The 14,950-nt window shown below is 37.1% G+C and overlaps 1 protein-coding gene across 4 annotated transcripts in view; it reads right to left on the bottom strand.

Moving 5' to 3' along the window:
• MAEA (macrophage erythroblast attacher, E3 ubiquitin ligase) overlaps positions 1 to 14,950 on the bottom strand; it is a 52,688-nt gene that overhangs the window by 17,704 nt on the left and 20,034 nt on the right. For all 4 annotated transcript variants that reach the window (XM_072862803.1, XM_072862802.1, XM_072862804.1 and 1 more), the window contains one exon: positions 13,572 to 13,775. In XM_072862803.1, the coding sequence (XP_072718904.1) occupies positions 13,572 to 13,775 (204 nt within the window). The remainder of the gene's footprint in view (positions 1 to 13,571; positions 13,776 to 14,950) is intronic.

The following is a 14,950-nucleotide window of genomic DNA, read 5'->3' as shown; positions in this document are numbered from 1 at the left end:
ATTTTTTAAAGAAGCATAAGGGCAGCATTTGTTTTATTTCAATAAGCTGGTGAGAGAATACCAACTATATGCATTTATTCATCAGGTATTAGTATAGCAATGCTCAACTGTGAGCAAAAAGATTGTAGTTGCTGCTGAGGCAGACAAAACTCTTAAATAAAGAGAGAATTCCTACATTCCTTTTGCAAATTTAAAATAAAAAGGTTCTATTTGGTACAGAAATGCTAATTAGATTTGCAGTTGCCAAAAGAAGTCAAAGCTTGGCAGCTGTCTCTATTAAATACACAGTATGTATCCAGAAAACAGAGGAGAACATTTTTAATTAAAAGAGTTCCTTTCAGAACTAACAATCACATTTAAATTGCACCAATAAATAGGATTTTCTTCTCTGCTGACTAGATAGAAAGTTAGGGAACAATATAAAAAAAGCATTAAGAAATCCATTTGTAGGGAAAGAAATAGCTTTTGCATTTAATAAAAAATAGAAGTCTTAATCATGCAGATTGACAGAAGAAAAATACTAAGATACATTTAGGCAATAAACCTTTAAAAAACCCACACATGCTTATGTCACCCAAATTTTTTTAATCTGATGATGCTTTCCTATCTTCCTTTTTTGGTGGTGCCTACTTTTGATGCTTCTCCATGGTGTATTTCATTAGCCAGGACTAAGGAAATACAAGAACAGAATATCAGAGGATTATTTGGCTTCACCAAAACCAGCACAGCTCTTCTACACAGGCCAGTACTAGAGTACTACTTGTCTGCCACTTCTTGTATGGATGGGAACCAGTTAGCAGCATTAGCAGTTACAAGAAGTATCTCATGTTCCAGTCAGAAAAATCCCCATTAAGACCCCAATCCTGAATAGTTTTCTGAAGGTATTCTGCAATTCAGAGTTACGTAGGCTGTAGACCGTACAGAAACAGTCTTAGTTCCCAAAACAGCATTAAGATGTAATATGCTGTTACAAAGAGCCTCTCTCATAATTTGTTTACACATAAAATTGAGTGAATGTAAATAAGCAATTTTAGAGAAATATTGCCACCGGTTTTGCTAGTGGAGAAAAAGCTGAAGCAAGAAATCTTTTGCCACACACCCCCCCTCCAACTGACACAGCATTCAGCATCATGGCAAACATTTTCTGACTTGTATATAAATTAAAAAGCAATTCTAAAGTCTTTAATTACCATCTTTTGCAACACTGTAAAGTCTTCCTGCATTTCACAATTTCAGTTTTCACATTGTAAAAGTGATTGCAATACTTTACCTTCCAGTACTGCAGAAGTATAGGAGAACCCTGTACTGCACACAGATTATTTCAGTACTGTTATCAAACCATAACTCTTAGCCCAGACTTTCCAGCCTCCTGTGCATCACCATGATAATTCTGCCTAAATTACCTTGCCTTAACTTGCTTACAAATGCAGAATACCTGATGTTGGGTAGGAAGACTGATTAACATCAAACTTTCATTTAGTTAGGCTTCTACAATTGTACTGAAAAATAGTTTCAAATGGTTCAAGGAGAAGAGCTCTGTCTGTAAGTATTACTGACAACTATCCAAACACTAGAGAGGGGGAACACAGCATGAGCATTCTTCTTTCTAGTACAAGCAAGGAAGTACCACCTAGATTTTATCGTTTCTGCTTAAAAAACTATTGGACTAAAGTGAACTAACCTTCCCTTCTACTCAACAGTCACTAAACAGGTATCCGAAGGGTAACTATTTAAGCACTGGATGAATTTTATCATAAAAGGACTATTTAATTCCATTACAACAGTTCAAACTCTAGAGAAAACCATTTATTATTAAAGAAAACTGCACATGAAAGCTGAAGACACTTAAGTGAAATCAGAGAGACTTATTTAAACAAAAGAATACATCTATACATCACCCTGTGCTCTGCCTGATTTACATACATATAGCTTTTAAAATATCACTGCTTCTTTTTAAGCTCCAAGTGCCTCCAGGGAGGGAGGTTACCAACCCTATGATTCTGCACAGAACTCCAATTATTAAGGTATAAAATACTATGAAGAATGAGGATTTCTTTATGATGATTATTACTTCATATATACTCCTGGCCAACATAAGAGTTATATCCCTGTATGGCATTGCCATTTTCTGAGATGGGTTCTTAGTAAGAACATCCCAAGCATGTATATGCATGTCCCCTCCTTTGAACAGCTTTTGGACTCTCTGGTCAGTGTGAGCAGGAGTTGACAGGGGCCGAATTCTCAGGGGATCTCACTCTTTGCCAGGTCTCTCTCCTTGGCAGTGTCCTGTTTTCAGGAGACTCCAGCACCTGCCCTTACTGGAAGGAAAGGTTGCAGCAAACGATTAGTAGTTATTTAGATACCAGAGAGTCGAAGCTGGAAAGATCTGCTGCAGGCTTTCTCCACAGAGGGGGCAATTCAGAATAAAGCTTGCATCAGCTATAGGACAAACCTGCAGGAAGCCAGGCTCCAAAAGTTCTAGAAGTCATGGAATAACTGCTTTGTAATGGAAAATAATCACTACTTTAAACACTAGTTTCAGACATCAAAACTAAGACAAAAATGAAAATGGGCCCAGAATTTCATGAATTCACATGGTTGTGCTACAGAAAGGATGAAAAAGCTATTCACAAAAATACACTGAAGGTTATTTGAAGAATAGTACCTGTGAAATAATGAGAAGGTGGATAAAAAAGGTAGTAGGGTAATTTGTTTCTAACAGGTAGGTATTTTAGCTTCACATGAATTTGAAATTAAACACATCTATGTCTATTACAAAGTTGTGAACCAAGTGACAATCTGGCAGCCATATATTGAAGTGTGGACTACCTTTAATTTGAGCCTAAAGTTTGTAACTACAAAGTTTGTAACTTTAAGGTCCTGTGCAGTTAAGAGAATTCAGTAGTGAACTGGAAAAAAGCAGTAGTAGTTTCACATATTTATAGAAACTAAGTAAATCAAAAAAAAAAAAGCAGTCTTCCTAAAAATAATTAATGCCTACCAAACTTGTTTGCCTTTCTTCTTTGGTAGAAGTTGTGCAACTGCTGATAATATGCTCAAGTATTTGCACAGGATTCTTTTATTCCAAAAGATCTCAAGCAAACTATTCACTTCACTACAAACTAAGTGCATCTCAGTAGTCAAAGTAAGATATCAACGTTCAACAACAGTAACTCCACCCACGGGTTTTGTTTCAGTCCCATCCTAGAAGTGACCTCTTCAAACATGGCAATTTAAGAGTGCCCCTGGGATGCCTTTAGAAAGCTCTGACATCAGCACATATGCAGTAGCCTTCATCAGTTTCTTTTTTTTTTTTTTTGAAGTGAAACAGCTTTACATTGTAACTAGACCTCAGACAAATTTTTTTCACTTAAATTACAATCATTCATTAGTTTCACAGTCATAACAAAGACAGCAATATGTAGGATTAGTATGAGTGGTAGAGTTTCTGTTTCACAGCAGGTAAAAATTTGAACTTCACTACAAATTGTTTTTAAAGAGTCAGTAATGATTTTAGTCTCTAATAAGACAGTGTTTTTATTAGTCCATTCCCAAATATAAAAACCAAACTCTTCAATATGCAGATTCAGATCTAGATGTGTGGCTCTAAATTCACCAAGAAAACTGCTCATACATTTCAGCACCAGATACAACAAAATCAAAAGGAAAGTTGCTATTTTATGTCAAAAATGGCTTTAAAAGACCAAAGCATCATTTTTCTAGTAGCAATACAGCTTTTGCTCAAAATTTCTATAGTGTTCATGTGAGGGTTTTAATTTATGTAACATATTTCAAGATTTGGAGCAGTCAGGTCAATAGTCATTCTTCTCCATTGGTCTCTACTCTGCACATGAGTTGAAGTGCTTTTATTTTATGACATCTCCAGTCACAAGTCTCAAAAGCTGTCAGAAGGAATGCATGATAAAATCCCTTGTAAGTCACATGAACATTTATGTATTAAAGTAAAATCCAGAATATTTCACACCTGAAATGTAAATCTTTAACAAGGCTCAAAAACAGAAAGAAGTACTAAAACAGGCAATACTTGATGTTTTTAAATTCCCCATGAGCTATCCTCAGAACAAGATGATTTATCCAAGAAAAGTTAGGCTTACAAGGAGATTAAAAAAAAAAAAAATTTGATTCAGGTGATAAAAGGTAGCATTTTGTAGAGGAGAAAGCTTCCTTGGTGGAAAAAACCAGTCATAAAATAGGCTATTTGTTGTACAAAATAGGCGATTCATAGTATCATAAGATGCTGTTTATGTATTTTTAAACAAGCAAATTGTTTATTTTTAATTGTTTACTACCATCAATACAAAACTGAAAATAGGCCGGTATGCCTCAAGCTATCAGTGGCTTGTTGCCAAGAGTATGTACCACTGACAGTTTTAATAAGATTGACTATCTATACATATTACATGCATAAGAGCACTACCTTCATATTAAAAAAGGCTTTCCTGATGCACTTTAGCATTCAGTAGTACGGTAAGCATTCATTTAAGCTACTTGTATATGAAATACAATAAACACTTAAACCACTCTAAAAAAACAACTTTAACTACATACCCTCAACCTGCAACCTAACCTTCAATATAATTTAGGACACAGCTATAGAACTGAAACAGAAATGCAATAATGAACAGTTATGAACAAAAAGGTCAAATTAGTCTTCTGTATTAATACAGTAGTTTGTTAAAGTTTCCTCTGTGATGAATACACAGCAAGTCCAGGGATCATCTAGATGCCATGATTATCATTACACAACCTGGGAAGAAGGCAGATGCAAGGAGCCACATGGTAGACAACAGGACCATCTGGGGAAGAAGAAAGAGGTTAGCCTATTTCTACAGTGAGGAAACGGAGAAAAACACATCAGTTGGCAGAAGCAGGAGGACTAGAAGACACCACAGTAACACTGCCTATTTGGAAACATGTCCAGAAAGAAAAATTGAGGTGCAGGTGAAAAGTGGGACAGGGCAATAGGTTCTGATGGCAGTAACATGAAGAGAGACCTTTCCCCCGCAGTCAATTCCTCTGCCCCTATACAAGGGGAGGAGTAAAAGGCTGCTGGTTACAAGAAAGATCCTTCAGAATGAATGCAGGGTATGTATAAACTGCATTGAGATCGAAGGGAAACAAATTATTAAGAAAACAATGGTGCAGGTGGTGACAACACAGCAACATCACAGTTACTGAGGATGAGTTAAAGTGAGGCACAAACTAACATTAAGAGGCCTCCTTACTCTCTGCTCATAAAATAACATTGTCTGAAGTTCATTAAGCTACTATTAAGTGTTATAATGCTACACACGTTAACAGGATTACAGAGAAAATAAACAGAGTAATTGACGGAATGTCCTACTCAAAAGCCAGCTGCAGAGCTAGCTGTTAAAAAAAAAAAAGCAAAGACAGACAGCCAAACCACAGATTCATCAACAGAAGAGCCAGAAAAGTTTCTGTCTACAAAGTAAAAACCGTATCCCATGGTGTACAGTCAAGCTTTCACATGAGAGCATCTTCCATGACCCCTGTATAGCACAGACCTTTTCATTTTACCTGGTTATTTTTGAAAGACCTCAGTAACTTACATTGACTGGTTATCTGTCAGAAGATTAGGAGATGCTAGTACTTCTTTTGGTAGTTGGTTCTAGTGATTAAATCATGTTCTAACCTTATGCCTGATTTCAAACTTGAATTTTTCTGACTTGTGATTGTGTACTGTTTCCTCCCGAAGCCTTTCTGCACTAGATTATGAAGCTCCTTGGTATATGATTTTTGCTCTCATACCTAGCAAAAGCACCCACCCCCTTACATTTTCCAGTCACCTCCCTCCAATTATTCTAACAGCTTTCCTAAGGTGTGGTGACCAAAACTACATGTATTCTGGTACTGATTGCTCAAGGGCCAAATAAAGAGAAATGTTTTATCCGCCTACTTTCGCTCATGCACATAAGCCACTTGGGTAGAGCCTCACAGTTGCAGCTAGCACTTAGGTTGGTTATTAGCAAGCTGTTTTCCCAATGCATCCTCTGCTCCTGCCTCAGCAATTTTTGTAGCTCAGCAAACGGCTGCACCTTATCCAGCAGTACATTATACCTTGCTAAGCACAGTAATAAATGACTACGCTAGAGTAATGCGACAAAGCCTCTAGAGCTTAAGATGCATCATTGGGCAGGGGAAAAAAAAAAAGCTTCTGGTCTTAGCTCTACCTTGGCCATTTTCTGTTGTAGCCTCTTCTAGTAGAGGAAAGACAACTAATTCTTTACCAGTTGAGCATGAGCCCTGAAGCTCTTGTCCAAGGAGGATCAGTCTGTATTAGCAGCTACACACATTCACAAAAAGCAAACTCCTGTCATCTAGTATACCAATAAGAGAAAGTGCTAATGTAAAGTAACATTTACACTTTGAAGGAATGTCTGGCAGGAAGAACGTACAATAAGAAAAATCTCAGAGGCATAACTGAAACCAAACCTCTTATATATTTAGGCAATCTACAGGTGGTAGCACCATGCTCCCCTTAGGTAAAATTTCAATTGAAGAATCTTTCTTGAATACCAGACTAGGTATTTTGTAATAAATTAGCTCTGTTACAATACACTATAGGTAACCCATTTTGTCTAAAAGGACTGAAAAAAATAGACATTCAACATCACAGCACACTTCATGCTGTTGGCTTTTGAAGTGTCAAAAGATTTGTAATGAGAAAGTTCGTTATTCTGCATCGATCTTGAGTATTTCACATTTACATAATTCTAATTCCCAAAGATGCTTGAGACAAACTGCAGATGTAAGGCTGTTCAGGAATTACAGCACTTTGAAATTCAGATGAACACACCCATACATTCATTATACCCGTCTAGTGAAAGTTGCCATGCCTACACTGTGAACAGCCAAAACACATTTAAAGGAGTTTGATTTGCTCATCTATAGCCTAGTACTGTAAGGTAACTCAAACAGCACAAGTTAACATGCTGGCACCTTTAAATAACTCATGGCAGTTTAGGAACTCCTTCACATTTAGCTTTCTCAAAGATGTCTAGTGTGGGAACAGCAAGTCACAGGAGAGGGACACAAATAGCTCCAGACAAAAGACACCTTTTGCCATTCAGCCTGCATTTAGAAACATAGCTTGTCTATGTTCTGCATGACAGTGAAGCAAAGAATACATGCAAGCATTATGCTGAATATTATTTACCTATTTAAAATTGAAGTGTTATGAATGTAAACTTGTTTTGATGAATTAATTTAATACATATTTGTGTGTTTGCCTACAAGCCGTTCTTGGACTACGTGTCTTAACAAGGAAGGTTTCTAAGGGTACACTGGTATGATTAAGAGAAGTACTTATTCAGCTTTTACCTTTAAGATCATACGGCTTCCTTCACTCAAACTTAAGTTTTTCTAAACATTCATATGAATTTCTTACTGAAGCAATCACATACTACTGGCATCCATCCTGCTCCAGTATTAAGTTTACTGACCCAATGCTCTTGAACTGTATTATGTAGCTTATTTGTTACGACTATTTTAGATTTAAGTTTAGTTTTAAGTTTGACTCCTACATTTTTTAAGTTTCCTAGATTTTTAAGTTTCACTCTAGATTTAAGGTTTCACTCCTAATTCACCTAACCATATAAGTTAAATTTGAATAGCCATTTCAGGCCTTCGGGGAGAAGGCTGGTAAAACACAGCTGTACCAAAGCACATGCTTATTTTTTCCATGCATATATACTATCAGTCTGCTATGGTGATAGTCTATTCATTCATGAAGTGAAATGCAGCTCTAGCAGTGATAAAAGACTCAATGGAGCACACATCAGTCTCCAGAAACACAGAATCGATATCCTACCTGCAGATTCCTCCTGGTGTGCAGATCTGCCTGTAGTTGTGGACATTCACTGACTACAGAATGCTTCTACCCTGCACATCCCTCAGAGCACGAATACCAGCTACACAGGCATAAGAAACTTTCAGTCCAGTGGGACAGGCAAAGACAATCAGCTTCTTAAAATATGAAACCTTCCTTAAAATCCAGGTAGGTGTGGGTTCAATACTATCTGCTCTCCTTTCCCAACAACCAGGAGGTGAGCTTCAGTGAGACCTGAACAAACCTAAGCCTATCACATTTTGATTAGAACACTATTCTCAGAGAGCATTTTTCATTCACTTTAAGTTAAAACTTAATACTGTTCCTTTTTGCAATGCTTGAATGTGCAGGTCATTTTAAACCTTCCCCCCCCCCCCCCTTTTTTTTTTTTAGAGAATCATTGGTAGGAACAGTTGTTCAGGGAAAGGATGACCTCAAAAATGGCAGCTTCAGTGAGATTTTGCCCTATAACACACAGAAAGAAATCACTCAGCAGTCTTCTACTGATGTCTCAGCTGAAGGATCCATTTCATAGTGTTGAGGAACACTTTTATAAAGCAAGGAAAGAACACTTTGGCGTTGAAAAAAGGAACAATGATGTAGAAGAACATGAAGAAGAGATCAGGTAGTTGGTTAAAAGCCATGCAGCTTGACTTGAAAAATTCAAGTTTCTCTTATTCCAGAGGACATCAAATAAGATTTCATTACTTTCCATAACAAAATTAAGACGATGGAACACACCTGAATTTGTTGCAGGTGTCTTTCCAAATAGTCAGTTAGACTAACCAATTCAAAATGGTTTTCAAATTATTAAAACTGAAGCTGCATTTATGCAGTAGAAAGAGGAAGAACCAGACCAAATTGGAGGGAGAGGAAGACAGAGGATAATCAGCTTTTTCAGTGACTACTATTCCTTTCATTTATACTAATCAAAATTTATTTTTAAAAAATATATTTACTATACCAGTTTGAAAGATCATGAAATATTTTCAGAATGGCTTTGCAGTATCTGCCTTGTTTTCATATTCTCCAGGGAACAACTGTTAGCACAGATTTAGAAGTTTTGCTCGAGAAGGAAACCACTGACCAAAACTGAAGATCTGAACTCCCACTTCAAGAACACTGTTATCTTTTTAGGACTGCTATCAATTGGTTTAATACTGCTTGAAGTGTCAAGAAGCCCTCCTAATACAGGTCAATGTTCATAACAGTCATATGTCTAGAGAAAACTTTTGAAGTCAGCAGAATACTAAATTTTTTTTTTTAAACAATTCTCAAAAGCAAAAAGCACACTGTGGTATTAATGCAAATTGCTAGTTAAATATCTTTGAAGGACGATGCACCTACTTAATTACTGATCTAAGACCATTAACTTGCAAAACTTCAATTGGCATCCACGAGGCAAGGTCAAGTTCACCAGTTTTAAGCTATTTAAAAGAGTTATTTCAACTCAAGCGTTCTCTTATACCTGCAACTTTACAGTGCCACTGTCCGCCCACCCTCCCTCTGGGTGTAGTTGTTCTGTCCCTCAGTGGTTTATAGATTTCTAAATAATTTGCTCCCTGCCCTAACACACAGACACTTGGTTTAAATTTATGCTATTCTTCACAGAAAAAACACTGGCATTTGTACAACTTCTGTACAGTCTGGGCATTAAGGCAAGGACATATTCTTTCACTAAAATAAACTAAGCAAAGACAGAAAGAGGCTTTACAGCATATGATAGGAGAGACTGGCAGCTTAAGAATCTCGGTTTGTTTTCAATCATATAGGCAAAAATTACTACGGCTATTACATAATTAAGCAAAGTACATAAACACACTTTACATGTTTTTTTTTCTTCCTAGCCTATTAAAAAAGGGGCTAGAAAAAGCATGAAATTTAAAAAACCACCCCTAAGAAGAGCAAACAAAACACTACACACCTAACCTAACTATAAAAACTTATCTACAAACAGCAACCAACTTCCTACTGGAACACCATATCTCCAAAACTAGATTTGCCTATCAATTAATGGCACAGAAGTGAGATAGCATTTAATGTAGCAGAACATGGAATAGCAAAGTTTAAGTTAACATACAACCCTGCCAGCTAGCTGAATATACAAATCTGCAGATGAAAATATGCATTTTTATATTGTGTTGCACTCCAAGGTCATAATAGAGTCAAAATAAGATCATTATTAAGTGTAACAAGCTGTTACTGATGAGCTTCATTTCTATGCAATAACAAAAACTTAACATCTAGTTTATATCTTCAACCCGAACTGGTTTTCGCATCATTAGACAGCCAGAAGACATCAAGAAAAAAGTCCACAATAGAGTCCCCTCTACCCCATATTTACTTTGGCACGAACGTGACATTTCTGTCCTTGACTGTCAGCTTTTATTTTAATATTACTCACATTTCAGTTTACTTTCCCAAACAGCATTACTTTTCTTTAAAGACATATCACACACATTACATATTTGTAGTTTATTTCTTATATTGCCATATAACATTATGCTTTATACATGCTGCATGCCAGAAGTTATTCCTAACTTGAGCTAGTTCATAACCCTGATATTTAAGCTTCCCTATCATTTTTCACATCCAGCATTTCTTTTCATAGCTGTTTGCTTCCTAGTTTATAACCACAGCTTTTAAGCGCTTATCTTCCATGACAAGAATTCAAGAATATCTTTCCTATGAAGGTAGTTAATTTGGAAAGCAGACTAGAATTTGTCACAGCCCATCAATAACTATTAGAATTGGACACTATGGTGCATAGTCAATCTTTGAGCAAACTGCTGTGTATTACTGGCAAACATATGAATACTTCAATGGTTTGCTTTTGGTCACTGAAACAACATTTTCTAAACTGTTTCCACCCATGAAGTACCTTAGCAGCTCTGCAGGTCTCTTAGCATTCACAAGCTGTGAAAGGAACTTAAAACAAGCAGGCTGAGACACGCTCCCAAGACTGGTCTAACAGCTACTGAAAGATGCTTAATCTAGGATCCACAAGCTACAACTGAAATGGAAAGAGCAGTTTCCTTCAGCCTTTTCAAATAGCAAAGGGCACTTCTAGCCATTTGGCCTGCAATCATAGAAACAGAATCATAGAATGGTTGAGACTGAGACCTCTGGAGGTTGTGTAGTCCCCTTGCTCAAAGCGGGGTCATCTACAACAGGTTACTTAGGACCTTTCCCAGTCCAATTTGGGTTTGAATATCTCCAAGTACAGGGAGACTCCACACCCCAGGGTGTCTGCTGAGGAGCCCAGAACTAGATACAGCACTCCAGATGGGTCTAATCAGCATTGAGAAGAGGGGCTGGATCACCACCCTTCCCCTGCTGGTGATGCTCATCCCAATGCAACCCAGAGTGCTGTTGAGTCCTCTTTGCTAGATCACTTTGCTAGATCATGCTCCACTTGTCCACTGGCCTCACCTCTGGCTGGCAGACAAGTTGAGCAAAAACCCCACCTTTTTTCATGTTCCTACTTAGGGTATAGTGCCTACCCAGTGGTAACAATATTGTCTTGATACATAAAAATATACCAGGTAATAGATGTGACCAGATTCACTATACAGCAGTGTGCTTCTGAAGCCTGCAGCGGTGGAGACATTTACCAAAATTACAGTTGAGACTACAGTAAACAGAAAGATTACTTTGGACTAGAGAAAAATGCCATGATATTTTGTAATCTCTACAGCAAAGTTAAGCATTAGAGAACGTTTAGATGCTCATATCCTTCAGCAAGAAAGGAACAAAAAGAAACAGAGAAGTTGTCTTACTAAACCAGCAAAAACAAATTCTTTATAATGATCAAGTCTCATTATCTTACCATTATAAAAGCTGTTCACAATGAGTATCACCATACAGAGTATAATGTTGAGAGACTGAGGGAAGCCTATCCTCATTTAGCCAAAATGTAAACTTCAATGTTGAGTAAAATGCATAATTTTAGCAAACTAGAAGGAACACGGCCTCAGTGCATCCAACACATGCAACCAAGTTCTGTGTTATTCAAGTTAACTTTGGTGTCATGCAAATAAAAATACTTAGGCTTGAAGGCAGAAGTTAAATAAACTTATTTAAAACCTTTTTTTTTTTTAAACACAAAAGCTTCTATTCAGCAAACAGAATGAAAAGCTTTAATGCTTCACAAGTGCAACGCTTCGTACCACACAGTCTTGCAGTGTATCATGATGGACTTCCACGCTCATGTCTAAACCCAAGCTGAGCATTACTCAATGAGGCATAATAAAATTGCTATGAAAGTGAAAATATTTCCATAGTGCTTTTTCAGCAGACCTAGTAGGTACGGTAACATTATGATTCAGCATGAGATGAGCTCCTGCTCAAAACAGAGGGAAACATCTAGTAGAAGTGGAAGAGCTGCTGACCATTCAGCTGCAATTATCCCAGAATGTCTTGATTTTTTGATTCACACATATGTGCTACCTTTAGTGAGGCATAGCAGCCTCTTCAGTGTGTTTCTTCAGGACTAGTTCCTATTAATAGTCTGTAACCCACTTCTTCCCCCTCTCCTTTCCATTCAACCTCTACTTGCCATTTCCTTTTTGGCATTTACTGAAATCACTACTGGTTGAACAGGATCAGACTGGTAAAGCAGCCAAGGAGTAATAGAGACATGTGACAGATATGCTCATTGTACAAGACAAAGAACAGGTACATATGCTGTAATTTGACACCAGTAACAAAAATCTCTTCCCCTCAACTAGCTCAGAGATATGTTCAACTGTGTCACCTAAGAAAGGCAAAGTACCTAAGTCACATAACACAACTAAACTCTCAGCATCTTTATAGGAGAAAGATTTTAACCAAAAGAGTTGCATACCTTCTGGAATCAAGAATATGAAAAGAACTTAAAATTCAAGAATCACTGAGGATCAAATAGCAAATGCTACCTAAAATTAGCAAAACATGATTTCTCTACATAAACAGCAAATTCTTAAAGAATCAGTTTTCATGTCCTTGTGGCTGTCAGAGGACCACAGTATGGATTCGTTGCTCTGCATAAAGGAGCTACACCAAGGTGCACAAACTCCAACCACTTCATAAGCAATTATGAGATGGAAGCAAAACCAACTAGATAACCACTGAAAAGGAAAGTGACAATCACAGAATCATAGATGGCGAAATAAGCAAAACAGCAAAAAGTTTCTATGGACCATGTAAGATATATTGGCTACCAAAAAACGCAAATTGTATCAAGATTTATTTTCCAAAGTATAAGCCAGCTTTCCTCTAGATGCATTAAATAGTAGGATAATACAATAAAACAGTTGTTCCTTCAATCAGCATATGCTATTCTGCTCAGTCTGGTCACCTACACATATCATTTAAGCGTGGCTAGACAGATGGGAAGCTCCACCAACTGCTTAATCAGCAGCCTAAAGGCCTCTAACAAGAAATTCTCTATGACATTTGAGAATTATTCTAAGTTTTAATAGGGCAAGGTGTTTATCTAAAAGCATTTAGTTTATGACTAAAAGTTATGCATTCAATTTTGACTTATTTAATACATTAAAATACTATTTATGTCAAGTAAGGAGATCAAACTCAGGCCTAAAAAGATTACATATAAACATTAGTAATAAAGGCACACCAATACATAAAAATAGCTGTTCTTATTTGCCAACTTCCTCTTCACTACCGTTTTGTTAGTAAGTTAGCACACATTGCTACCAACCTCAATACCACTTTGTCTCGCTAGTTTTACAGCTGTATTGTAGTAGCCACAGCGTAAAAGATGTTCCACCATCATACGATCCATACGTTTCTTCTTCCACATGTTTGCAGCAGCTGGCTGGTCACTACTATGTTCTTTCAGATGTTCAATCCTACGTTTGCAGAGTTTTGCACTTTCATCTTCAGCCTGGATTGATTCAACTGCCTAAAAAGTAAAAATTAACAGGAACAAATAAGAGCTATACATTTTCAATTTGCTTTTAAAGCAAAATACAGTAAGAATTGTTTGTAAGCATTCTTTACGTATTCTACAGTTACTCCCAATAGCATTTCTTTCATTTAGAAAGACATTTCCTATGGCAGCACATAAGTTTCAGTGTGGCTGATCCAGTTCTGAGATATTCTTGCATATAAGTAAGTTTTTACATAACATTTAAACATTATGAGTATATGCACTTTTCTGCTTAATGTGCAGTTATTCTGAAAACGGCAACGTATCAACTACAGCAGCAACTGCTGTAATAGTCTGCAAAGAGCTTTGTGAAGGTTTGCAGTCATCTGGTCCAAACGGTTGAACATCATGAATTTCCACCTCTAACCTATGCATGGCTTCCTCCTGAAGCAGCTGTCCTACTGAATTAGTTCTACTGAGGAGTGATGCAGAGTAAACCCATATTACTTCTAATACACTGGAGCCATTTTAATCAGTCATGCAATAATGAAAATTATATAAAAATCTGGCCTCTTGGCACCTTTAATTCAAGGATCTTAGAGTAGTTTTTCAAAAATTATCAGCTTTGTTAAACAGGTATTATTTTACTTACCTCTGCTACGCTGGAAACATGGATCTACTGTTAGGAGCCTTACTTAGGAAGATAAATTTGTCCAGAGGAAGCAGAATGACTTTTCTTTTTTAAACGAACATACTGGCATGCCAAGTATAAAACACACGCCCCAAAATATCTCCACAACTTTTTTTTTTTAATTAAAAACCAAACACTCAGGTCATACTTATTTTCCTTCAACCTTAAAGTTATATGGCCGATTAGTTAAGCTGCAAATTTTACCAGACAATTTTATTACAGACATATCGTAATTCAAAGCTAGCTGACTCAGTATACAGCACGTGACAGTTGTGGGTCATGCCAGGCTACAGAACACAAGAAAGCTTGCAGTACTTTCATATGCTTGCTAAGGTAAAAGCAAACCAGAAGACAATGGAGGCTTAGTACCTTTCCCATCTGCGATGTATCACTAGTGATGCAATTTCAGGTTGGGTTGCCTTACTTGTGGTAACTTTAAACTCTCTGGCTTGTGTTTGAATAACTGCACAGCTATGGCAACAGGAAAGTCCATGCAGGTTTGCCAACCAAGCACAGA

This window comes from Ciconia boyciana, chromosome 5, assembly GCF_034638445.1.
Source record: "Ciconia boyciana chromosome 5, ASM3463844v1, whole genome shotgun sequence".
In the NCBI taxonomy this organism is placed as follows: Eukaryota; Metazoa; Chordata; class Aves; order Ciconiiformes; family Ciconiidae; genus Ciconia; species Ciconia boyciana.
The sequence above is the reverse complement of the archived record's forward strand: the minus strand, read 5'-3'. Positions and strand labels throughout refer to the sequence as shown.